The 26846-nt window shown below is 37.2% G+C and overlaps 3 protein-coding genes and 1 pseudogene across 3 annotated transcripts; 1 reads left to right on the top strand and 3 right to left on the bottom strand.

The window, feature by feature from the left end:
- Positions 1 to 601: 601 nt before the first annotated feature.
- LOC125834703 (subtilisin-like protease) lies at positions 602 to 2833 on the bottom strand. The gene has a single exon (XM_049513839.1). It carries the CDS (start codon positions 2831 to 2833, stop codon positions 602 to 604), a length of 2232 nt encoding a protein of 743 aa, XP_049369796.1.
- A 1746-nt stretch (positions 2834 to 4579) lies between these two features.
- On the bottom strand, positions 4580 to 6276 carry LOC125834702 (subtilisin-like protease). The gene is made up of 4 exons (XM_049513838.1): positions 5683 to 6276; positions 5352 to 5636; positions 4958 to 5215; positions 4580 to 4885 (listed from the first exon to the last, which is right to left on the bottom strand). Exons 1-4 carry the CDS (start codon positions 6274 to 6276, stop codon positions 4580 to 4582), a joined length of 1443 nt encoding a protein of 480 aa, XP_049369795.1.
- A 2077-nt stretch (positions 6277 to 8353) lies between these two features.
- Positions 8354 to 19144, top strand: LOC125834701 (subtilisin-like protease). Its single transcript, XM_049513837.1, has 7 exons — positions 8354 to 8371; positions 10782 to 10804; positions 11950 to 12003; positions 12375 to 12423; positions 12497 to 12649; positions 12876 to 13018; positions 16879 to 19144. Exons 1-7 carry the CDS (start codon positions 8354 to 8356, stop codon positions 19142 to 19144), a joined length of 2706 nt encoding a protein of 901 aa, XP_049369794.1.
- Positions 19145 to 19829: 685 nt separating this feature from the next.
- On the bottom strand, positions 19830 to 23387 carry LOC125834700 (subtilisin-like protease; annotated as a pseudogene).
- Positions 23388 to 26846: the final 3459 nt, after the last annotated feature.

Raw genomic sequence — 26846 nt, 5'->3', positions numbered from 1 at the left:
ACATGTAAATTAGCAACCTAGCATCTAATCTTAACCAATTTCATAGTTGGTATTGTGCTCGTCAAAGTGTGATGAGTCACTTTGCATTCACCTCATTCATATGAACAATGAGTACTCTTCTATTCGTGTTTTGACTATTGCACTATTTTGTTGTTTTTGTTTCTTTTTTGTAGGCTTTGCACTGTTTTCTTTGTTAGTTGCTATGTTTTCTTCTTCTTTGTACTTGGATTTGCTTCTCTTGAGCTGAGGGTCTTTCAGCAACAGCCTATCTGCCTCCATAAGCTAGTGGTAAGGTTTGCGTACACTTTATATGAAACTTTTGACACATGTTCTTGCATTCATTCTCATTTTCTATGTGTAGAGCTCGCGAGTGTCATGTAGCTAAAGTGATATATATTAGACACACTTTGTGAACGTTTGATGTGTAAAATGTTGAAGGACATATATATGTGAAAGAGATTTGACTACAAGCTCATGTAGTAACATTTTTGATATTGTGAAAATGTAATATGAAAATATGATGTGAATACTTTTGTCACTTATTATTCAACAGTTTCGATTGAAACCACTAACATAGCCTTGTTATACATTGTTCCAATTACTAGAAACCAATTGTAGGCTGTAGCACAACTGCGATTGGGCTTCTTACAGAGTACTTCTTACTACTCCATTTCAAGAATCCTTGAGCAATACCACTGTTTGTGCTATTATCTCTTCTTGTAAACGTCACTTGGTATTTCAACTTCTGGTTCAACTGGGAGAATTTCAGAGTAGAGGGCTTAACAATCACAGTGACTCCGGGTGGGGAATCTATTTCCACAGTGTAAGATGATTTAGCTTCCCCGACGTTAGTCACTGTTCTTGTATATGTCTGAGAACTCTCCCCGAATTCGATGGAGAATGAAGGATAATTTAGTTGAGCTTCAGGAATGTGTTTCACTTTGTTACAATCCACTTTGTGTTTCACGATGCTTCCCACCTGTTGATCTGTGTAATTCAAACCACACAGGTAAGGCAGGTAGTCGTCAAATGGGGTGTCGTAGATTAGTCCTGGATCATTAGCTCTCGATGGATTGACATGTCCTGCACCAATGGCAAAGATGTCAGCAGGAAGGAGCCTTTCATCTAAGATGGGAACATTGGCGAGGTTCAGTGTGTTAGCGGTTGTCATGATTGCTGATTTGATAGCTGAAGGGGACCAAGTGGGGTGTGTGCTTTTAAGCAATGCTGCTACTCCACTGAGGTGAGGACAAGACATGGAGGTGCCCTGTATAATATTGAAGGTAGATTTTGTGTGTTTTTCGTAGTCAACGGAGGTAGGCCAAGCAGCAAGAATGTTATTACCGGGACCAATTATATCAGGCTTCAAGATACCAGGAGTAGCTTTGCTAGGTCCGCGAGAAGAATATGCAGCAACCACCGGAGCTTCTTTATCTCCGATTATTGTTCCATGGAACAAAATTCTTGCAGTTGGTTCTGATGTTGAGTTCATGTATTGAAGGATCTCCGTTCCGTCATTGAATGTAATAAACAGAGCTGGAAGGACATGAGGATCGGCTAACTTGGTGAAACCAAACTCAGGGATACTAACAAGAATCATGCCAACTCCTCCGGCATCCTTTACAGCTTGTCCTTTTTCAACATTGCCAGCATTCCCAACCTTGCACACAACAATTTTGCCTTTAATTTTAGGATCATTCAGAGCACCTGGTTCGCAATAAGGGCTATAAAAGTTGAGTTTACTCAGTGAAGGATCAATCAAAGGGAAAAAATCCAAAATGGGAACCTTAGGACTAAATGCTGATTCACCCACGAATAGTTTTTGGTTTCCGAGCATAACGGTGGCCTTAAGTTCTCTGTCAATAGTGCTTGCACCTACTGTCAGAATCCACGGAGCTTCGTTTGATATGATTCCATTGGATGGACCATCATTACTGGCAGAGCAACTTACAAGAATACCTCTTTTTGCGGCACTGTATGCCCCGAGTGCAATTGGATCATCATAGAATGACCTGCTAGGTCCACCCAGGGAAAGGGACAGGATATCTACTCCATCATCAATAGCTTCATCCATGCCAGCTAAAATGTCAGCATCGGGGCAACCAAATTCTTGACAGACCTTATAAATGGCCAAGTGAGCAAGAGGGGCAATCCCAACCGCAGTGCCTTTAGCGTTCCCATACACATTGGCACCTTTCACAAAACTTCCTGCAGCTGTGCTGGAGGTGTGTGTGCCATGTCCATCATCATCTATTGGCGAATGTTTGTCGTCTATGTAGGACCTTGCGCCAATGAGCTTGTTGTTACACTTTGCAGTGAAATTCAAATCACACTTTCCCTTCCATTTAGCAGGTGGAGGAGGCATTCCTTCGTCGCTAAATGAAGGATGGTCAGGGGTAACCCCGGTGTCCAAGACTCCAATGATCACACCTTTTCCATATTTGTCATCCCTCCACAGGCCAACGTTCTGTTGCAATTGAAGAAAACTCGGAGTATGGGTAGTGTGCAAGGACAATATCCTCTGAGGCCACGCAGATATAAAACCTGGTTTCTTCTCCATTTCCTTCACTTGCTTCGCTGACAATCTAGCAGCAAAGCCTATGATAACATTATGATACGAATATATCAACCGTGGCTTTTCCTCTGAGTCAGCGGTTTCTATGGTCTTTGGCATGAAAGATTTGTACCAGCTCTGCAAATCCATTCTTGACGATTGAGTGGAAATTTGGCTTTCTGGTGATTCGACTTGAACTATGTACGTCTCCAAATCGCTCTGCATACTAGGACATGAAAAACAAGCAAGTATAGCAAAAATAACAAAAAATATTTTCATTGTTGCAAATGTGTTGAACTAATGATGTACACTTAGGAAAGTGGAGTTTGATATTTTTGCATTATGTATACTACTAGTACTTATAGTGAGCTCTGGCCTTGCAAATATTTGATTGTTTAATAAAGTAGTATTGTGTGTTTAAGGAACTAAAGTTGAAGCAGCAATTAAGAAAGTAATAAAAAGGAAAGAATGGTGATGTGAATTAGTTAGTCTAATTGAACATTTTCCTAGAAATGATTAGTGTTAATGACCATGTATCAAAACTTTATTCTCATAAACTACTTCTTAATTAAGAACAAATCTCCACTTGCAAACCTATAAGTTTTACTACATTTGGCCTATTGACAGTTTGATGAATGATGATTGTTTTCATTGAGAACTTTAGTTCTTTTTTGGTAATTTGATTTGACATACCTGGTCTAGAACCTTTTACTTGTTAAAGCGGTTAATCGATTTTGATTTTATTGATCACATTGTCCTGTTGTCTTAATCGATAAACACCCTTTTTGGAATGTCAGTTAGCAGACAGTTTGACACTAATTGCACGCTTTCCTAGAAATCATTAATATTAATGACCATACGCAAAAACCTTGATTCTCATAAACTTCTTCTTAATTAAGAACACATTTGTATTTGCAACGCAACAAGTTTAACTGAATATTGGGCTATTGACATTGACATTTTGATGAATGATGACTGTTTCCACTGAGATTTTTTTGAAAAATAAATTGGTAATTTTCTTCGAGTGAAGTTGAGAAGAGAATTTTGGACAAAGAGTGACTTGAAAGTTATCTGAATAAGACATATTTCCATTAGTATCGCCTTACCAAGACCTGCAAGTCATTGTAACCATGCCGAAAGGTATAATTAGCTATTTAAAACTCTTAGTCATCCTTTGAAAACCAAAGACACATTTATGTTAAAACATTATGTTCAATACCATCATCCAAGTCTTTCCAAGTTACAAGACAACATAAAAATGCAATATCACTAACAATTTACGGGGACAGAAACATTATCCTTTGTTCATCATTTTAAACTGAAGATTTTGAAAGACTCATAGATTCCCAAATTCATTATTTATACTGAAAAACCCTTTTCAAAATCATACGAGGCAATTCACAAACCAATAATCCAAGTTCTGAAATCATAATAAAGTAATTTGAACATAATTAATAAGAAAGGAACATTTGTAATCAATTTTCATGAAATCATCTCTCGACCCTAACCTCATTTCATAAAGAAAATACGAGTCTTGTATGAGTAGTTTGAAGTAGGCAGTGTTTATAAGGCCATCAATAGTTGGAGGACTAAAGTAATAATTCACGCCAAGTTTAGGCGTATTTTCAATACTTATCTCTTAAAATTCAGGGGTTAAACTATGTATTCAGCCTTTATAGGACTTACAAGAACAATTTTGGAACTATAACTACTTGAACTAGTTTATGTAAAGTTTGGTGCCATGTGACTCACGGGTTTGAGTCATGGAAATAGCCCCTTGCAGAAATGCACGACAAAGCTACGTATAATAGATCCTTGTGGTCCGTCTCTTTTCCAGACTCGCTCATAGAGAGAGCTTAGTGCACCAAGTTGCCCTTTTTTGGGTACTAATTCATGTAGTAACATTTTGAAATTGTGAAAGTGAGTACTTTTGTCTCATAGTATTCACTGTTTTCTATTGAAACCACTAACAGAGTCTTGTTATACATTCTTCCAATTACTAAAAAAATGAGAAGAAATATAAAACTAAAAACCAATTGTAGGCGGTAGGATAACTGCAATTGGGCTTCTTACAGAGTGCTTCTTACTACTCCATTTCAAGAATCCTTGACTAATACCACTATTTGTGCTATTATCTCTTCTCGTAAACGTCACTTGGTATTTCAACTTCTGGTTCAACTTGGAGAATTTTAGAGTAGAGGGCTTAACAATCACAGTGACTCCGGGTGGGGAATCTATTTCCACAGTGTAAGATGATTTAGCTTCCCCGACGTTAGTCACTGTTCTTGTATATGTCTGAGAACTCTCCCCGAATTTGATGGAGAATGGAGGCTAGTTTAATTGAGCTTCAGGAATGTGTTTCACTTTTTTACAATCCACTTTGTGTTGCACGATGCTTCACACCTGTTGATTTGTGTAATTCAAACCGCACAGGTAAGGCAGGTAGTCTTTTAATAAGGTGTCGTAGATTAGTCCTGGATCATTAGCTCTTGATGGATTGACATGTCCTGCACCAATGGCAAAGATGTTAGCCGGAAGCAGCCTTTCATCTAAGAAAGGATCATTGGTGAGGTTCAGTGTGTTAGCGGTTGTCATGATTGCTGATTTGATAGCTGCAGGGGACCAAGTCGGGTGTGTACTTTTCAGCGATGCTGCTCTCCACTGAGGTGAGGACAAGACATGGAGGTGCCTGATAGAATATTGAAGGTAGATTTTGTGTGTTTGTTGTAGTCAACGGAGGTAGGCCAAGCAGCAAGAATATTAAGACCGGGACCAATTATATCAGGCTTCAAGATACCAGGACTAGTGTAGCTTGGTCCACGGCAGAAAATACAGCAACCACAGGAGAATCTTTATCTCCGATTATTGTTCCTTGGAATGAAATTCTTGCAATTGGTTTAATTGTGGAGTTCATGTAGTCAAGAATTTCAATTCCGTCTTTGTATGTAATAAACAGAGCTGGAAGGAAGTGAGCATCAGCAGACGTAGTGAAACCATACTCAGGGAAACTATAGATAATCATGGCAATACCTCCGGCATCCTTTACAGCTTGTCCTTTATCCCTTATAAATGGCCAGGTGATCTAGAGGGGCAATACCAACCGCAGTGCCTTTAGTGTTCCCATATACATTGGCACCTTTCACAAAACTTCCTGCAGCTATGCTGGAGGTGTGTGTGCCATGTCCATCATTATCTATCGGTGAATCACTGCTTATTGGGAAATTCCTTGCACCAATGAGCTTGTTGTTACACTTTTTAGTGAAATTCAATTCACACTTGCCCTTCCATTTAGCAGGCGGAGGAGGCATTCCTACGTCGCTAAATGAAGGATGGTCAGGGGTAATCCCGGTGTCCAAGACTCCAATGATCACACCTTTTCCATAGTTGGCATCCCTCCACAAGCCAACGTTCTGATGCAGTCCAAGAAAACTCGTAGTATGGGTAGTGTTCAAGGACAATATCCTCTGAGGCCACGCAGATATAAAGCCTGGTTTCTTCTCCATTTCCTTCACCTGTTTCGCTGACAATCTTGCAGCGAAACCTATGATAACATTATGATACGAATATATCAACCGTGGATTTCCATCTGAGTCAGCAGTTTCTATGGTCTTTGGCATGAAAGACTTGTACCCGCTCTCCAAATCCATTCTTGACGATTGAGTGGAAATTTGACTTTCTGGAGATTCGACTTGAACGATGTACATCTCCAAATCGTTCTGCATACTAGGGCATGAAAAACAAGCAAGTATAGCAAAAATAACAAAAAATATTTTCATTGTTGCAAATGTGTTGGGAGTTTGATGTTTTTGCATTATGTGTACTACTAGTATTTGTACTGTGCTCTGGCCTTGGAAATATATGATTGTTTAATAAAGTATTATTGTGTGATAAAAGAACTAAAGTTGAAGGAGCAATTAAGAAAGAAATTAGTTAGTCTAATTGAACCTTTTCCTAAAAATGATTAGTGTTAATGGCCACATCTCAGAGCTTAATTCTGATAAACTTCTTCTTAATTAAGAACAACTGTCTACTTGCAAAGCTGTAAGTTTAACTATATTTGGTCTATTGACATTTTAATGAATTTAAAATTCTATTTGGTAATTTGATTTGACAAACTTGCTCTAGAAGCTTTTAACATCTTTTACTTGTTAAAGCGGTTAATCGATTTTTATTTTGATGACCATCGTCCTGTTATCTTAATCGACTTAACACCCTTTCTGGAATGTTAGTTAGAATGCGGTTTGGCACTAATTGCACGTTTTCCTAGATATGATTAGTATTAATGACAATATGCCAAAGCTTAATTCTCATAAACTTCTTAATTAAGAACATATTTGCATTTGCAAAGCTACAAGTTTAACTAAATATTGGGCTATTGACATTGACATTTTGATGAATGATACTGTTTCCATTGAGATTTTTTAAAAATATTTTTGGTAATTTGCTTTGATCCTTTGATAAACCTTCTCTAGAAGTTATTAATACCTTTAACTTGTCAAAACTATCCTTTGCAGATTGGATTCGACTTTCATAGTCACCATTCTTTTGTCTTAATCGATCAACACCCTTTGTGGAATGTATACTTATAAAGAAACTGCCTTCATTTTCAAGATTCGGACCAAGAAAAAGATCCAAAAGATTGTGGTAAGTCCTTCTTCATCCTAAGTAAGAGGTCACCGGTTCGAGTTCTGATTATAGAGTAACCTTTATTAGGAAGTGCAATACAAATTTGGATTAAGTGGGATCCTAATACGGGTAGCGGAAGCTGGATGGGAAAAAAAGAGAAGAGAGAACAAAAATTGAAATGATAATTATTTCCCAAAAACATAAAATAAGTAAAAGTTGGACTTGTGTCATCCATATGAAGTTTCTGACACAATTTTTTTTTTTTGCATTCGCTCTCCTTTTTTTTATGTGTAGAACGTGCGAGTGTCGCGTAGCTTAAGTGGTGCATATTAGATACACTTTGTGAAACGTTTGATGTATAAAGTGATGCTCGTGAAAGAGGGATATGTCAAAGAGATTTGACAACAAGCTCAGGTGTTAAGCTATGTCTTCAGCCTTTATAGAACTGCAGGGTAAGGCTGCATATATATACGATAGTTCCTGTAGTCCGGTCCTTCCCTAGACTCACACATAGCGGAGACTTAGTGTACCAAGCTGCCCTTTAATGTAACAAATTATTCAATGGTTTTTATTGAAACCACGAACATATAGTCTTGTCATACATTGTTCCAATTACTAAAATGAGAAGAAATATAAAACTAAAAACCAATTGTAGGTTGTAGCACAACTGCAATTGGGCTTCTTACAGAATACTTCTTCCAACTCCATTTCAAGAATCCTTGAGCAATACCACTGTTTGTGCTATTATCTCTTCTCGTAAACGTCACTTGGTATTTCAACTTCTGGTTCAACTGGGAGAATTTCAGAGTAGAGGGCTTAACAATCACAGTGACTCTGGGTGGGGAATCTATTTCCACGCTGTAAGATGAATTAGCTTCCCCGATGTTAGTCACTGTTCTTGTATATGTCTGAGAACTCTCCCCGAATTTGATGGAGAATGAAGGATAGTTTAGTTGAGCTTCAGGAATGTGTTTCACTTTGTTACAATCCACTTTGTGTTTAATGATGCTTCCCACCTGTTGATTTGTGTAATTCAAACCGCACAGATAAGGCAGGTAGTCCTTAACTGGGGTGTCATAGATTAGTCCTGGATCATTAGCTCTCGATGGATTGACATGTCCTGCACCAATGGAAAATATGTCAGCCGGAAGGAGCCTTTCATCTAAGATGGGAATGTTGGCGAGGTTCAGTGTGTTAGCGGTTGTCATGATTGCTGATTTTATAGCTGAAGGGGACCAAGTGGGGTGTGTGCTTTTCAGCAATGCTGCTACTCCGCTGAGGTGAGGACAAGACATGGAGGTGCCCTGTATAATATTGAAGCTAGCTTTTGTGTGTTTGTCGTAGTCAACGGAGGTAGGCCAAGCAGCAAGAATGTTATTACCGGGACCAATTATATCAGGCTTCAAGATTCCAGGACTAGCTAAGCTTGGTCCGCGAGAAGAATATGCAGCAACTACCGGAGCTTCTTTATCTCCGATTATTGTGCCATGGAACAAAATTCTTGCAGTTGGTTCTGATGTTGAGTTCATGTAGTCAAGAATTTCCATTCCGTCTTGGTATGTAATAGACAGAGCTGGAAGGACGTGAGGATCGGAAAAGGTAGTGAAACCATACTTTTGGATATTATAGACAATCATGCCAACACCTCCGGCATCCTTTACAGCTTGTCCTTTATCAACCGGTGCAACATTCCCTAACTTGCACATAACAATTTTGCCTTTAATTTTAGGATCATTCAGAGTACCTGGTTTGCAATAAGGGCTATAAAAGTTGAGTTTACTCAGTGAAGGATCAATCAAAGGGAAAAATTCCAAAATGGGAACCTTAGGACTAAATGCTGATTCACCCTCGAATAGTTTTTGGTTTCCGATCATAACAGTGGCCTTAAGTTCCCTGTCAATAGTGCTTGCACCTACGGTCAGAATCCATGGAGCTTCGTTTGATAAAGTGCTATCGGATGGACCACCATTACCTGCAGAGCAACTTACAAGAATACCTCTTTTTGCTGCACTGTATGCCCCGAGTGCAATTGCATCATCATAGAATGACCTGCTAGCTCCACCCAGGGAAAGGGACATGATATCTACTCCATCATCAATTGCTTCATCCATGCCAGCTAAAACGTCACTTTCCAAGCATCCATCAGTACAGACCTTATAAATGGCCAGGTGAGCATGAGGGGCAATCCCAACTGCAGTGCCTTTAGCGTTCCCATACACATTGACACCTTTCACAAAATTTCCTGCAGCTGTGCTTGAGGTGTGTGTGCCATGTCCATCATCATCTATTGGCGAATGTTTGTCTTCTATGTAGGACCTTGCGCCAATGAGCTTGTTGTTACACTTTGCGGTGAAGTTCGATTCACACTTGCCCTTCCATTTAGCTGGTGGAGGAGGCATTCCTTCGTCGCTAAATGAAGGATGGTCAGGGGTAACCCCGGAGTCCAATAATCCAATGATCACACCTTCTCCATAGTTTTCATCCCTCCACAAGCCAACGTTCTGTTGCAATCCAAGAAAACTCGGAGTATGTGTAGTGTGCAAGGACAATATCCTCTGAGGCCTCGCAGATATAAAGCCTGGTTTCTTCTCCATTTCCTTGACCTGCTTCGCTGACAATCTAGCAGCAAAGCCTATTATAACATTCTGATATGAATATATCAACCGTGGCTTTTCATCTGAACCAGCGGTTTCTATGGTCTTTGGCATGAAAGACTTGTACCAGCTCTCCAAATCTATTCTTGACGGTTGAGTGGAAATTTGGCTTTCTGGTGATTCGACTTGAACTATGTAAGTCTCCAAATCGCTCTGCATACTAGGACATGAAAAACAACCAAGTATAGCAAAAATAACAAAAAATATTTTCATTGTTGCAAATGTGTTGAACTAATGATGTACACTTAGGAAAGTTGAGTTTGATGTTTTTGCATTGTGAGTACTACTAGTATTTATAGTGTACTCTGGCCTTGCAAATATTTGATTGTTTAATAAAGTATTATTGTGTGTTAAAAGAAGTAAAGTTGAAGGAGCAATTAAGAAAGAAATAAGAAGGAAAAGATGGGAATGTGAATTAGTTAGTCTAATTGAACATTTTCCTAGAAATAATTAGTGTTAATGACCATGTATCATAGCTTAATTCTCATAAACTACTTCTTAATTATGAACAAATGTCCACTTGTAAAGCTGTTAGTTTAACTACATTTGGGGTATTGCCAATTTGATAAATGGTGATTGTTTTGATTAAGAACTTCTAATTCTGGTAATTTGATTTGACAAACATGCTCCAGAAACCTTCAATATCTTTTACTTTTGAAATCAGTTATCGATTATGATTTTAATGACCATTGTGTCTTGTTGTCTTAATCAACAAATACCCTTTATAGAATGTTAGTTAGAACGCGGTTTGGTACTAATTGCACGTTTTCCTAATAATGATTAGTATTAATGACCATACGCCAAAGCTTGATTCTCATAATCTTCTTAATTAAGAAACGAATTTGTATTTGCAAAGCTACTCTAGAAGTTACTAACACCTTTTACTTGTCAAAACAGTCCTTAGAGGATCGGATTCAGCTTTTATTATGACCGTCCTTTTGTCTTAGTCGATCAACACCCTTTATGGAATGTAAATTAGTACACAGTTTGGCATTAAGATATGTGAATTTCAGATGGAAATTTGTGAGAAAGGTCTATTGGGATTTCCGAGGGAAGGTCCATTGGAAAATCACTTCACTTTTTTTTTTTTTTGAATCCTCTTAGTGAAAATTCTGATTTCGCCATTGATTCACACGGTGGTGATGACCAAAAGCGGAGTTAAGATTTCAATTTTATAGATTGTGTGTTTTAAAAGGACGACTTCAATAGCTAAAAACTAGGTTCTAAATAACAAGTTTTACAAATATATTGTTGGACCAAAAGCTACTAGATCGAACCCGTATCTGAGCTTCTACCTCTTCCCTTGGCGATGGGTTCAGTTCTATACAAAACTAGGAAGAACCCTTACATCCCCTTTATATATACCTCACTTTAAAAAGTTATACTAAGAGGCTGCCTTCATTTTCAACAATTTTTTTTGCATTCACTCTCCTTTTTATGTATAGAACGTGTGAGCGTCACGTAGCTTAAGTGGTGTATACTAGATACACTTCGTGAAATGTTTGGCGTGTAAAGTGATACCCGTGAAGGAGGGATATGTCAGAGAGATTTAATTACAAGCTCAGGGGTTAAACTATATATTCAGTAATTTTGGAATTAGAACTATTTGTACTAATTCATGTAAAGTTGCTGCTTTTTTGACCAGGAGTTCACGGGTTAAAGCCATGGAGAAAGCCCCTTGTAGAAATGCATGATAAGACTGCGTACAATAGATCCTTGTGGTCCGTCCCTTCCCTAGACTCTCATATAGAGAGGGCTTAGTGCGCTGAGCAGCCCTTTTCTTGGTACAAATTCATGTAGTACTTAACATTTTGATATTGTGAAACTCGTACAAGTGATGAAAATGTAACTTGTGAATACTTTCACTTATTAGTCAACAACATCTATTGGAACCACTAACATAATACATTGTTTCAATTACTAAAATCAGAATACAGAAACATAAAACTAGAAACCAATTGTAGACTCTAGCATAATAGCAATTGGGCTTCTTACAGAGTGCTTCTTACTAGTCCATTTCAAGAATCCTTGAATAACACCACCGTTTGTTCTATTGACTCTTTTCGTAAACGTCACTTGGTATTTCAACTTCTGGTTCAACTTGGAGAATTTCAGAGTAGAAGGCTTGACAGTCACGGAAACTCCAGGTGGTGAAGCTACTTCCACACTGTAAGATGACTTAGCTTCCCCGACGTTAGTCACAGTTCTTGTATATGTCTGAGAAACTTCTCCGAATGTGATGGAGAATGAAGGATAATTTAGTTGTGCTTCAGGAATGCTTTTCACGTCCCTACAATCCACTTTGCGTTGAAGGAGGTTGCCCACCTGTCGATTTGAGTAATTCAAACCACACAGGTAAGGCAGGTAGTCCTTAAATTGGGTGTCGTAGATTAGTCCTGGATCATTAGCTCTTGATGGATTGACATGTCCTGCACCAATAGCGAAGATGTTAGCCGGAAGGAGCCTTTCATCTAAGATGGGATCATTGGCGAAGTTCACTGTGTAAGCGGTTGTCATAATTGCTGATTTGATAGCTGAAGGGGACCAAGTGGGGTGTTTGCTTTTCAGCAATGCAGCTACTCCGCTGAGGTGAGGACAAGACATGGAGGTGCCCGATATAATGTTGAAGGTAGACTTTGTGTTTGTTTTGTTTTCAACGGAGGTAGGCCAAGCAGCAATAATGTTGACACCGGGACCAATAATATCCGGTTTCAAGATTCCAGGACTAGGTATGCTTGGTCCGCGCGAAGAAAATGCAGCAACCACTGGAGCATCTTTATCTCCGATTATTGTTCCTTGGAACAAAATTTTTGCTGTTGGTTTTGATGTTGTGTTCATGTAGTCAAGAATTTCCATTCCGTCTTTGTAGGTAATATACAGAGCTGGAAGGACATGAGCTTCGGCAAACATAGTGAAACCATAATCAGCTGTACTAACGACAATCATACCAACACCTCCTGCATCTTTTACGGCTTGTCCTTTTTGAGTCATGGAATAACCACCCCCTACCATGCACATAACAATTTTGCCTTTAATTTCAGGGTCATTCAGAGTACCAGTTCCGCAATAAGGGCTATCAAAGTCAGTTGCATTCAGTGAAGGATCAAACAAAGGGGAAAATGCTGAATTATGATCATTTGGATGAAATGCTGATTCACCCTCGAATACTTTTTGGTTTCCGAGTGTAACAGTGGCCTTGAGTTTCCTGTCAAGAGTGCTTGCACCTACTGTCATAATCCACGGAGCATCGTTTGATAAGGTGCTTTCATATGGACCATTATTAGCGGCAGAGCAACTTACAAGAATACCTCTTTGTGCTGCACTGTACGCCCCGAGTGCAATGGGGTCTTCATAGAATAACCTGCTACTTCCACCAAGGGAAATAGATAGGATATCTACTCCATCATCAATAGCTGCATCCATGGCAGCTAGAATGTCACTGTCAGCGCAACCAAATGGTTGACAGACCTTATACATGGCCAGGTGAGCAAGCGGGGCAATCCCAACAGCAGTGCCTTTAGCATAACCATTCACATTGGCACCTTTCACAAAACCACCAGCAGCTGTGCTGGCGGTGTGTGTACCATGTCCAAAATCATCTATCGGTGAATCACTGCCTAATGGGAAAGTCCTCGCACCAATGAGCTTGTTGTTACACTTTTTAGTGAAATTCGATTCACACTTGCCCTTCCATTTAGCAGGCGGAGGAGGCATTCCTTTGTCGCTAAATGAAGGATGGTCAGGGGCAATCCCGGTGTCCAAGACCCCAATGATCACACCTTTTCCATAATTAGCATCCCTCCACAAGCCAATGTTCTGTTGCAATCCAAGAAAACTCGGAGTATGTGTAGTGTGCAAAGACAATATCCTCTGAGGCAATGCAGATATAAAGCCCTGTTTCTTCTCCATTTCTTTCACTTGCTTCACTGACAATCTTGCAGCAAAGCCTATGATCACATTGTGATATGAATATATCAACCGCGGCTTTTCATCAGAGCCAGCAGTTGCTATGGTATTTGGCAAGAAAGACTTGTACCAGCTCTCCAAATCCATTCTTGACGATTGAGTGGAAATTTGGCTTTCTGGAGATTCGACTTGTACTATGTACGTCTCCAAATCGCTCTGCATACTAGGCCATGAAAAACAACCAAGTATACCAAAAATAACAAAAAATATTTTCATGGCTAGCTGCCAATTTGTTGGGAGAATGGAACTTTGAACTAGTAAAAGTGGAGTTTGATATTTTTGCATTAGTGTACAACCTGTATATATAGTGTGTTCTGGCCTTGCAAATATTTGATTGTTTAATCAAGAGCATCCCTCTTGTTAATTAAAGTAAGGAAAAGAGTCTGATATACCTCTCAATTTTGCGTCTTAGAGCTAAATATACCTCTCATATTTTGTGTTGGTCTTTAATTATTACTCTCAAGGCAAATAATTTTTTCGCGAGGCATAAGTTTATACTTTCGCATCATAATATCTCACAACTTATCTCCCGTTAGACATAAGTTCGATTCCTAAAGGAAAAAAATTAAAGAACAACAAATTGAAGGTGCAAGACTTGGTAAACTCCCAATGGAAGTTTTTTGAATTGCTTAACCATTACTACTCCTCTTGTTAATTAAAGTATTAGTAATTATTGTGTGATATAAAAAGGAGAATCAAAGAACTAAAGTTGAAGTAACAATTTAAAACGAAGAGAAAAAAGGGAAGGATGGTAATGTGAATTAATTAATTAAATTAAACAAGTTCCAAGAAAAGATTAGTCTTAATGACCACATGGCAAAGCTTGATTCTCATAATAATCTTCTTAATTATGAACAATCTTCTACTTGCAAAGCTGTAAGTTTAACTACACTTGGACTATTGACAATGACAATTTGATGAATAATGAATGTTCTCATTTAATGAGAACTTAAAAAAATTCATAATTTACTTTGACAAACCTTATCTAGAAGCTATTAACACTCTTTCTTGTCAAAACTATATTTAGTGAATCAATTTCAACTTCCATGATCACCATCCTGCTTGCTATCTTAATTAACCAACACCCTTTGTCGAATGTAAACTAGTCCATTTTAGCACTAAAAACACAACAAATTTTCGACAAAAATTCCCAAAAGACACTCATCAAAAATATGGAATTTTCGATGGATTCCCTCCAAAATTTTCGTAGAAAATTCAAATGTTTTTAATTGTTAGTTAAGTTGGTTTGGACAAATTAAAGAGTGAGTTGAAAGTATTTTATTTTCTTGTGAATTAGTAGTGATGAAGAGGTGATCTTATGAGTAGATCTCAAAACAAAGACATGTGATGTTAGTTTGAAATTCTATTAGAAGAGAGAATGGCGCCGGGATACACTAATTATTTGCAATACAATGTGCCAAATTGACAAATTTGACAAAAAAAATAATATTTTATGTTGAAGTGAGTGGGCAGGGGGGGGGGGGAGGGATCTGGCTCTCTAGCTAATTGTTGAACCGAAAAAATGAGTTGGAAAGAAGTGGAACGAAAGCAAACAAGTGAAGACCAAAAGAGACAGATAATACGTGGGAGATTATTTAGTTTAACATAAAGAAGTGGGACGAAAGCAAACAAGTAAAGACTAAAAGAGATAGATAAGACGTTGGAGATTATTTGGTTTAACATAAAGTAGTAGGATGAAAGCAAACAAATAAAGACAAAAAGAGACAAATAAGACGTTGGAGATTATCTAATTTGACAAAAAAAGACTATGTTGTAACTTGTAACTATTCAAGCATTTCAAAGTCTGTCACTATTGATGAACTTGAAAAGATATGAAATCGGGCGGAGGCCTTAGATCAATAGGGCAAATAGCGTAGTTATCATTTTTTTTTAAAAATTATCAATGACTTATTATCAATTTTATGTCTTTTATCTAAACAAGTCATTATTTATTTATAAAATCAGTTTCACATATTGCACATCTATTTCTGAGGCCGAGAAAGCGGCACTCTCAACAGGATTTTTCAACACTTGGTGTCATAGGACTCATTCATAGGGACAACATTTCCAATAGAATTTTTTTCAACCATTCCACCACAGCTCAAGTTGGTGTATGTCTGCCATTACTAACACACCCTATTAGCTAATAAAAATATCAGTCTTTCTTAAAAGTGGATATAAATTAAGCAATAAGATGTTGACCATATTGAAGTTTTTACTATTTTATTATTTGTCCTTATTTTTTCTAATTCTCAAAATATCTTTTCTACAACAAAACTTCTAATTTCCTCTCTGTTGTTCATCCTTACCTTACAAAAAAATACTTTTAAAATTATCTTCACTTATTTGTTTTCGTTTTCACTCTTTTCCAACTCATTTCTTCGATTCAACAATTAGGCAACAAGCTAGCGAACCACCCCCCTCCCCCCCCCCCCCCCCAACATGTGATAAGACTTTCACATTAACATCACATGTCTTTGTATTGACTATGAAAATTGAAAGGAAATTGCTGTGAGATCCACTCATAAGATCACTACTAATAATTGACAAGATAATAAAATACTTTGAATCCCCTCTTTTAATTTGTCCAAAAATAACTTAACCAACAACTAAAACCACGCGATTTTTAGACAAAAATTACCTAAGGAAATTAACTACGTGCTGATTTACATTTCACAAAGGGTGTTGGTCGATAAAGAAACAGGGCATTGGTCATAAAAGTCGAAATCGATCCTCTAAGGATAGTTTTAACAAGAAAAAAGATGTTACATAACAAATTCTAGAGAAGGTTGTCAATGGAAACAGTCATCATTCATCAAGTTGTAAATGTAAATAGCCCAACATGTAGTTAAAACTTACAGCTTTGCAAGTGGACATTTGTTCTTAATTAAGAAGAACATTATGAGATCAAGCTTTGCCATGTGGTCATTAATACTAATCCTTTCTAGGAAAGCAATTAATTAGACTAATTAACAAGAGGGGTCCTACTGATAAAACAAGATTATCAATCAAATTAAACTGAAGGGCCAGAGTAGTACTACATATACTCCACTTTTCTATGTGTACATCATTCATCAGTTCAAATTTCCTTTCTCTCGACACATTTGCAGCCATGAAAATATTTTTTGTTATTTTTGGTATACTTGCTTGTTTTTCATGGCCTAGTATGCAGAGCGATTTGGAGACGTACATAGTTCAAGTCGAATCACCAGAAAGTCAAATTTCCACTCAATCGTCAAGAATGGATTTGGAGAGCTGGTACAAGTCTTTCTTTCCAAAGACCATAGAAACCGCTGACTTAGATGAAAAGCCGCGGTTGATATATTCATATCACAATGTGATAATAGGTTTTGCTGCAAGATTGTCAGCAAAGCAAGTGAAGGAAATTGAGATGACACCGGGCTTTATATCTGCGTGGCGACAGAGGAAATTGTTTCTACACACTACACATACTCCGAGTTTTCTTGGTTTGCAACAGAACATTGGGTTGTGGAGGGATGCCAACTATGGAAAAGGTGTGATCATTGGAGTCTTGGACACCGGGATTTCACCTGACCATCCTTCATTTAGCGACAAAGGAATGACTCCTCCGCCTGCTAAATGGAAGGGAAAGTGTGAATCGAACTTCACTACAAAGTGCAACAACAAGCTCATTGGCGCAAGGACTTTCCTAAACAGTGATTCACCGATAGATGATGTTGGACATGGTACACACACCGCCAGCACAGCTGCTGGGGGTTTTGTGAAAGGTGCTAATGTGTATGGGAATGCTAATGGTACCGCGGTTGGGATTGCCCCTCTTGCTCACTTGGCCATTTATAAGGTCTGTGATTCGTTTGGTTGCTCCGACAGTGATGTTCTAGCTGCCATGGATGCAGCTATTGATGATGGAGTAGATATCCTATCTATTTCCCTTGGTGGAAACAGAAAATTGTTCTACGAAGACCCCATTGCACTCGGGGCATACAGTGCAACAAAAAGAGGTATTCTTGTAAGTTGCTCTGCTGGTAATGAGGGTCCATACGAAAGCAGCTTATCAAATGAAGCTCCGTGGATTCTGACAGTAGGGGCAAGCTCTATTGACAGGAAACTCAAAGCCACTGTCAAGCTCGGAAACCAAAAAATACTCGAGGGGGAATCAGCATTTCATCCAAAGGGTCACAATTCGATATTTTCCCCTTTGTATGATCCTTCACGGAATGAAACAGACTTTGACAGCCTTTATTGCGGACCAGGTACACTTAGTGACTCTGAAATTAAAGGCAAAATTGTTGTTTGTTCGGCAGGTGGTGGTTATTCCAGGATTGATAAAGGACAAGCTGTAAAGGATGCCGGAGGTGTTGGTATGATCATCTTTAATACAGCTGATGATGGTTTTACTAAGTTTTCTGATCCTCATGTCCTTCCGGCTCTGCATATTACCTACAAAGATGGAATGGAGATTCTTGACTACATGAACTCAACGTCGAAACCAATTGCAAGAATTGCATTTCAAGGAACAATAATCGGAGATAAAGATGCTCCAGTGATTGCTGCATTTTCTTCTCGCGGACCAAACATAGCTAGTCCTGGAATCTTGAAGCCTGATATTATTGGTCCCGGCCTTAACATTCTTGCTGCTTGGCCTACCTCCGTTGACAACAAAAAGAACACAAAATCTACCTTCAACATTATATCAGGCACCTCCATGTCTTGTCCTCACCTCAGCGGAGTAGCAGCATTGCTGAAAGGCACACACCCGACTTGGTCCCCTGCAGCTATCAAATCAGCAATCATGACAACCGCTAACACAGTGAACTTCGCCAACGATCCCATCTTAGATGAAAGGCTCCTTCCGGCTAACATCTTCGCCATTGGTGCAGGACATGTCAATCCATCAAGAGCTAATGATCCAGGACTGATCTACGACACTCATTTCAAGGACTACTTTCCTTACCTGTGCGGTTTGAATTACACAAATCGTCAGGTGGGAAACCTCATGCAACGCAAAGTGGATTGTAGGTCAGTGAAACACATTCCTGAAGCACAACTAAATTATCCGTCATTCTCCATCATACTCGGAGACATTTCTCAGACGTATACTAGAACAGTGACTAATGTCGGGGAAGCTAAATCATCTTACAGTATGGAAATAGCTTTACCACCCGGAGTTTCCGTGACTGTTAAGCCCTCTATACTGAAATTCTCCAGGTTGAACCAGAATTTAAAATACCAAGTGACGTTTACGAGAAGAGATAATAGCCCAAATAGTGGTACTGTTCAAGGATTCTTGAAATGGAGTAGTAAAAAGTACTCTGTAAGAAGCCCAATTGCAGTTGTGCTACAGCCTAAAATTGATTTCTAGTTTTATTTTTCTTCTCATTTTAGTAATTGGAACAATGTATGACAAGAATATATTTGAATAATTTGTATGTTACATTTTCACAACATCAAAAATGTTACCACATGTATTTCATAATCCAAGACACATAATTAATACTAACATGTGTATACGTTTATATTTTCAACAATAATATGAACACAATTGAAAATGTATGGCTGCTAATCGGAGGAATTAAGATCGCTTGGTCATTTACAAATGAATAAAAGAAAACAACATTTTCAGATCTCTTGTAAAGTGGACATAAAACTAAAAATTCAGATCTCTTGATGCACCAGTACTGCCTCTGCAGATGGAATAATCTCGCCAAGTTGGTGATAACCACAAACACATCTTTTATTCTTTCGCCAAATAGAATGTGAATACTTTTAGCATTTAATCAACATTTTGGATCGAAACCATTATATAGGATCCTTTTACATTGTAATACTGATCACTAACAATAAAAACACAAGAATAACATACATAGTGTAATCCCATAAGTGGAATCTGAGGAGGGTGGTGTGTACGCAGCCTTACCTTGTGGAGGTAGAGAGGCTTAATCCGGTAGAAATCCAAGCACTTACAAGAAAAATAAAAAAGAAATCCAATCTTGAGCACTTACAAGAGGCTCAAGCACTTACAAGAAAAATAAAAAAGAAAAAAGAAGTTAGAAATCCAATCTTGCAGTGTCTACCACAATTGCAATTGGACTTCTTACAGAGTGCTTATTATTAGTCCATTTCAAGAATCCTTGAACAACGCCATTGTTTGAGCTATTAGCTCTTATTGAAAAGGTCACTTGATATTCCAACTTCTGGTTCAACTTTGAGATGTTCAAGGTAGAAGGCGTAACAATCACCAAAACTCCTAGTAGAGGACCTATTTCCACAGTGTAAGATGATTTTGCAACCCCAATGTTAGTCACCGTTCTTGTATATGTTTGAGCACTTGTTCCAAGTTTGATGGAGAATGAAGGATAATTTAGGGTGCGTTTGGTATGAAGGAAAACATTTTCCGGAAAATGTTTTCCAATTTTCTCATGTTTGGTTGGGTTAAATGTTTTGAAAAATGTTTTCCAAATCAACTCATTTTCCTCAAATTTAAGGAAAATGACTTCCCTTCAAAACTTAAGGAAAACATTTTCCAAACTCTCTTCCAACTTCCAATTAAAAAAAAAATTGTTAAAAAAATCAATTTATTTTGTCCCTACACTCAAACCAACCCCCAAACCACCCCCAAAAAAAAAAAATTTAAAAGTTTGTTTTTAAATTCAATATTTTTACCCCACCCTCACCCTACTCCCACCCTCACCCTACCACCACCCCTCCCAAAAATATATTAAAAGTTGTTTTTAAAAGATATTTCTAATTTCAATTTTTTATTTTTTACCCCCCACCCCCTACCCTCGCCCCCCCAGCCCCTATCAGCCCCCACCACCTTCAAAAAGAAAAAAAATTAAGTTTGTTTTTAAAAAATATTATTTCATTTTTTTACCCTTACTCTCTACCCATTCCCCACCCACCCCCTACCAGCTCCCCCACTCCCCAAAAAAAAATTTAAGTTTGTTTTAAAAAAATATTTTCGACTTCAAAATTTCATTTTTTCACCCCTGCCCTCGACCCCACCCCCTGCCAGCCCCCCCCCCACCTCCCAAAAAAAAATATTAAGTTTTGTTTTTAAAAAATATTTTCGACTTCAAAATTTCATTTTTTCACCCCTACCCTTGACTCCCCCCACCCACCCACCCCCTACCAGCCCCCCCCAAAAAAAAAGTTTAAGTTTGTTTTAAAAAAATATTTTCGACTTCAAAATTTCATTTTTTCACCCCTACCCTTGACCCCCCCCCACCCACCCAGCCCCCCCCAAAAAAAAAAGTTTAAGTTTGTTTTAAAAAAATATTTTCGACTTCAAAATTTCATTTTTTCACCCCTACCCTCAACCCCCCCACCCACCCACCCACCCCCTACCAGCACCCCCCCCAAAAAAAAAAAAAAGTTTAAGTTTGTTTTTAAAAAATATTTTTAACTTTAAAATTTCAATTTTTCACCCCTACCCTCGACCCCACCACCCCCCAAAAAAAAATTTAAGTTTTTTTTTAAAAAAAAAATTTTAACTTCAAAATTTCAATTTTCCACCCCTACCCTCGACCCCCCCCCCCACCTCCTACCAGCCCCCACCCAAAAAAAAATTAAGTTTGTTTTTAAAAAATATTTTCAATTTCAAAAATTATTTTCTACTCTAGTAAAAATAAAAGAAATTTTTCAAAAACATTTTTTATTCATAAATCAAACACAAAAAATCTTTTCCGAAAAATATTTTCTACTCACCAACCAAACATGGGAAAATAAGTCAAAATCCAACTTGTTTTCCAAGAAAACATTTTCTAGGAAAACATTTTCCTTCATACCAAACACACCCTTAGTTGTGCTTCAGAAATGCTTCTCACTGTTTGGCAATCCACCCTATGTTGTAGAAGGTCTGTTATCTGTCCATTTGTATAATTTAAACCACATAGGTAAGGCAAATAGTCATCAAATGGAGTATCGTAAACTAGTCCTGGATCATTAGCTCTTGATGGATTGACATGTCCTGCACCAATAGCGAAGATGTTAGCCGGAAGGAGCCTTTCATCTAAGATGGGATTGTTGGCGAGGTTCACTGTGTTAGTGGTTGTCATGATTGCTGAGTTGATAGCTGCAGGGGACCAAGTCGGGTGTGTGCTTTTCAGCAATGCTGCTACTCCACTAAGGTGAGGACAAGACATAGAGGTGCCTGAGTTTGATCCGCGAGAAGAAAATGAAGCAACCACCGGAGCATCTTTATCTCCGATTATTGTTCCATGAAACGAAATTCTTGCAATTGGTTCTGATGTTGAGTTCATGTAGGTGAGAATATTCATACCATCTTGATAAGTAAAAAACAAAGCTGGAAGGACGTTATCATCGGCTAACTTAGTGAAACCACCATTTGGTCCATTGTAGATAATCATGCCAACTCCGCCAGCATCTTTTACAGCTTGTCCTTTTCCAATCCTAGAATAACCACCACCATCCATGCACAAAACTAATCTGCCTTCAATGTCAGGGTCATTCAGTGTACCTGTTCCGCAATAACGGCTGTCTAAGTCAGCTGCATTCAGTGCAGGATCAAACAATGGGAAAAATGATGGATTGTGACCCTTAGGATGAAATACTAATTCACCCTGGAATACTTTGTGGTTCCGAGCTTAACAGTTGCCTTGAGTTTCCTGTCAAGAGTGCTTGCACCTATAGTCAGAATCCACGGAGCTTCGTTTGATAAGGTGCTATCATATGGACCAGTATTACCGGCAGAGCAACTTACAAGAATACCTCTTCGTGTTGCAGTAAACGCACCGAGTGCAACAACATCATTATAAATGGCTTACTACGTCCACCGAGGGAAAGGGATAGGATATCGACCCCATCATCAATAGCTGTATCCATGACAGCTAAAATGTCACTGTTAGAGCAACCGGACGAATCACAGACCTTATAAATGGCCAGGTGAGCAAGAGGGGCAATCCCAACCGCGGTACCATTAGCGTTCCCAAACACATTGGCACCTTTCACAAAACCTCCTGCAGCTGTGCTGGCAGTGTGTGTACCATGTCCATTATCATCTAATGGCGAATTACCATTTTCCAGAAAAGTCCTCGCGCCAATGAGCTTGTTGTTACAACAAAGTTCCAGTCACACCCACCCTTCCATTTAGCAGGAGGAGGAGGCATTCCTTTGTCGCTAAATGAAGGATGGTCAGGTGAGATCCCGGTGTCTAAAACTCCGATGATCACACCCTTTCCGTAGCTGGAATCCCTCCATAAGCCCATGTTCTGTTGCAATCCAAGAAAATTTGGAGTATGTGTAGTGTGTAGTGGCAATATCGTCTGTGGTCTTGCGGATATAAAGCCCTTTTTCTTCTCCATTTCTTTCACTTCCTCTGCTGATAATCTTGCTGCAAAGCCTTTCATCACATTATGATATGAATATATCAATCGCGGCTTTTCATCTGAGCCAGTGGTTGCTATAGCCTTTGGCAAGAAATAACTATACCAACTCTCCAACTCCGTTCTTGATGATTGAACGGAGATTTGGCTTTTTGGAGATTCGACTTGAACTATGTATGTCTCCAAATCGCTTTGCATACTAGGCCATGAAAAACAACCAAGTATAGAGAACATAACAAAAAGGATTTTCAACATTTTCATGGCTACTAATTGACTATGAGAAAGGTATTTTGAACAAATGATACTTTGGAAAGTTGAGTTTGATACTTTTTTGCATTATTTGAACTACTAGTATATATAGTGATCTTACCGTGCAAGTTTTTGAATTGTTTATTCAATAGATCCCCTCTTGTTTAAAATACAATTAGTAGATGTATATTAGTCTAATTAAATGGTTTTCTAGAAGTGATTAGTCTTAATGACCACATGGCAAAGCTTGTTCTGATAATCTTCTTTATTATGACTAAATTTCTACTTGCTAAACTATAAAGTTTAAATTTAGTATTGGAGTTATATGAGCTTGAATGCAGCAACATATATGATATAGACAATGAGAATTCATTGACAACTTATATGCTAAACTTGCAATTACAACAACAACATCATGCCCATTGTGATCCCACAAATGGATCCGAAGAGGGTGGGGTGTACTCAGACCTTACCCCTACTTTGTAATAGGTAGAGATGTTGTTTCTGATAGACCTTCGCTCAACTTGCTAATACTATTCAAGTTTGATATTTCTTAGTTAAGTTGTGTAAAGATATGACACCTAAGCCTAATTCAACCCCATGAGCGGAGGATTGCCCAAGTCCATATAAGCAGACTATACTAGTACATTCTCCAACCAATGTGAGACTTTAACCCACTTTAACATCTCCTTCAAGCCCAGAGGCGCAATTGGAGCGTGGACAACAACCTAAACGAGAATGGACCTAGCTCTGATACCATGTAGAGAATTTTGAACTTAGAGTCACCAAAAGTAATCTTATTTTCTTCTCAATTAGTAGTGATCAAGATATGAGGAGCCTTGGAGCAATGGTTTAGATGTTTCTGTGTGACCTATAGATCACCGGTTTGAGCCGTGAGATCAGACGTTAATGCTTGCATCAAGGTAGACTATTTACATCACATCCCTTGAAGTACAACCCTTCTACAGACTCTGCTAATGTGAGATGCCTCATGATCTCAACCAAATACTCAATGCGTCTCCACTATATCTCATGAACACCCGACATGACACAACAATTTTAGAGTGTCTAGATGACCATTTTATAAGTTGGAATGTTCAACTAACAAAGTGGAGATGAGTTGATGTGTCTAGTTATCCATTCTCAAAATTGAAGTGGTTATACTTGTCAGCTGAGATCAAATTTAAATATCGTAAATTATTTATGCTTAATAAAAAAGACTTGACTTCACTTTTCTGTTTCCCTAAAATGAACATGACTTGCCTTTAATTAAGATCTTGTGTCTTTTTTAATAGATAAAGTTGTAGCACAACGTTATTACCTGCCAGAAACAAAAAAAAAATTGCACTAAATTAAGTTCCATGTGGATCTGTTATTATTGACATAAAATACTAAAGTCTTTGGAATTATCAATTGAGCAACATGTTAGGTAAGTGTCCATCAAATGAGTAAATACATTTTCTAAGAAAGTATTTTTCAAAAGTTGTCCTTGAACTCCATTTGTCTTGAAATTCAAAAGGTCCATCTCAAACAACCAGCCCTTTCGTATTTCAAAGTTATATTTTAATTTATTGATGCGTTCGTCACTAACTTTTAATTCTTTTGATGTACTTGTCTCCAACTTCCTTGATGCCTTGTCACCAACCTCTTTTTTTTTTAGCACTTGTCCCAACTCTATTAATGCACTTGTCATTAATGTTCTTCGATTTTCATTGAATTACTTATCTTCAATCCCATTTAATTCATGCACCTTTTATTTAAAAGATACAAAACAAAATAATCTTTCTTAAAGATAATATAAATTTTATAAAATATCTAATCAAACCGTCTCATATCGACTCCACCTCACCAAGAAGTGTTGTCCTCCATACATCCAACTTTGTCCTGCAAACATATTAAGATAACTTATAAAACTTCTCAACATTAAATCCATGTAGCCTATACTTTGTACATAAAAACGTGATTTACTGATATATATATATATATATATATATATATATATATATATATATATATATATATATATAAAAACACTTTATAATTATATACACTATTATACACTTTATACAAGATAATTAATATATTATATATAATATTTTTTCTCAGATATAATATTATATATAGCTATTGAGGTACGCGATAGTAAATATTTTTAAAAGTTGTATATTTTTCTTTAAAAAAATCAATATTATAATGTTAATTTAAAAAAATATACATATAAAATACCTTTAAAAAAATTAAACCATGAATTTACGTGCCTAATAATTTAGTCTATAAACTTTATACTTCAACAAGTTATTTCTTAAAGAATGTCTTGATATATCCTTAAATATCTCACATTGTTGATAAAATGCTTCGAATGTCATCTACAATTTTCACACTTTAATCTAACAACATCTATATTTACAATAATACGGAATCTACTATTCAACAACAAAATTCTCTATTCCTATGTAATTCTAATTATAAATTTTATTAAGACATGAATTAATCCTAGGGGCAAAAAGGTATATTCACACATTGAAGTAAATGAGGAGTGGGTAGGGGTAGGTGATAGGGTTTAAATCTTTTTTTATAGCCTAACAAGGTCGTTATCCATTTATCTTTGTCGTCTAATTTTTGTAGGTTGCTAGGAGATTTGGTCCCTAAGAACACAAACTATTTATATTTAAATAGATATGAAATTATAAGTTTTTTCAAAATTCATAATTTAAAATAAATTATAAAGTAATTATTTTTGTGACTATACATAATTTTATTAAAGATATGATTCTTTTTTTTAATGGAATGGAGGTAGTAATAGATAGCTATAATTGAAGAAAATTACAAAAGTGGTCCCATATATTGAGAGTAGATTTAAAATAGTCATTTAATTTAAGTATGTCACAGTATTGTTCCTTTAAGTTCACCAAACATTAATACTTTTAGTTTCTGTCAAATATTTAAGAATTGATGTTTATTAGATTTGATAAAAGACAAAAGGAAGATAAATAATCAAAAACATCAAGAAAATCTTATTAAACTCTAAAATATGTAACACAAAATTTACACTAGACACAGTTTCTTTAAATATAAAATAGCATAAATTGGCGTACAAAAACTGCATTAGACTCTAAAAATAAATTAAAAATTAACCAAACCAGCTAATTTTCCTTTTTTTCCCCTCTTATAGATCTAGTCCAATTTAACAGACCTCTTTCATAAATACTTGATTTTTGTTCCAATTTATCTGATAATTTTTTGTTTTTTAAGAGTCAAATAATTTAAATTTGATCGAGATTTATATATAAAATCTTTAATTTTTTTTAAATAAAATTTATAAATTTATAAACTACGTAAAAAATAAATAAATTATAAGTCACAATAATTAACAATTTAAAATACTTAAACCTCAGAATTTTTTTGTCATTTTCCCTAAAAATTGGACCACTTTGAATCCTACTATATAAACCCCAGAAAAAACAATAAACA

Source organism: Solanum verrucosum, unplaced genomic scaffold (genome assembly GCF_900185275.1).
Source record: "Solanum verrucosum unplaced genomic scaffold, falcon-dt-bn FXZP01000149.1, whole genome shotgun sequence".
Classification (NCBI taxonomy): domain Eukaryota; kingdom Viridiplantae; phylum Streptophyta; class Magnoliopsida; order Solanales; family Solanaceae; genus Solanum; species Solanum verrucosum.
This window is presented reverse-complemented; position numbering and strand designations above follow the sequence as displayed.

Excerpts from the sequence above, each read along its gene's own strand:
- LOC125834703 (XM_049513839.1), bottom strand. The coding sequence starts at position 2,833 with ATGAAAATATTTTTTGTTATTTTTGCTATACTTGCTTGTTTTTCATGT.
- LOC125834702 (XM_049513838.1), bottom strand. The coding sequence starts at position 6,276 with ATGCAGAACGATTTGGAGATGTACATCGTTCAAGTCGAATCTCCAGAA. Across the intron at positions 5,637-5,682 it reads GTTTTGTGAAAGGTGCCAAT|ATCACCTGGCCATTTATAAG; the intron begins GTATATGGGAAC and ends TTGCCCCTCTAG. Across the intron at positions 5,216-5,351 it reads ACCAAGCTACACTAGTCCTG|TGGAGAGCAGCATCGCTGAA; the intron begins GTATCTTGAAGC and ends TCCTCACCTCAG.
- LOC125834701 (XM_049513837.1), top strand. Across the intron at positions 12,424-12,496 it reads AATGCAGCTACTCCGCTGAG|GTAGGCCAAGCAGCAATAAT; the intron begins GTGAGGACAAGA and ends TTTTCAACGGAG. Across the intron at positions 13,019-16,878 it reads ATACTTTTTGGTTTCCGAGT|TTCAAATTTCCTTTCTCTCG; the intron begins GTAACAGTGGCC and ends ATCATTCATCAG.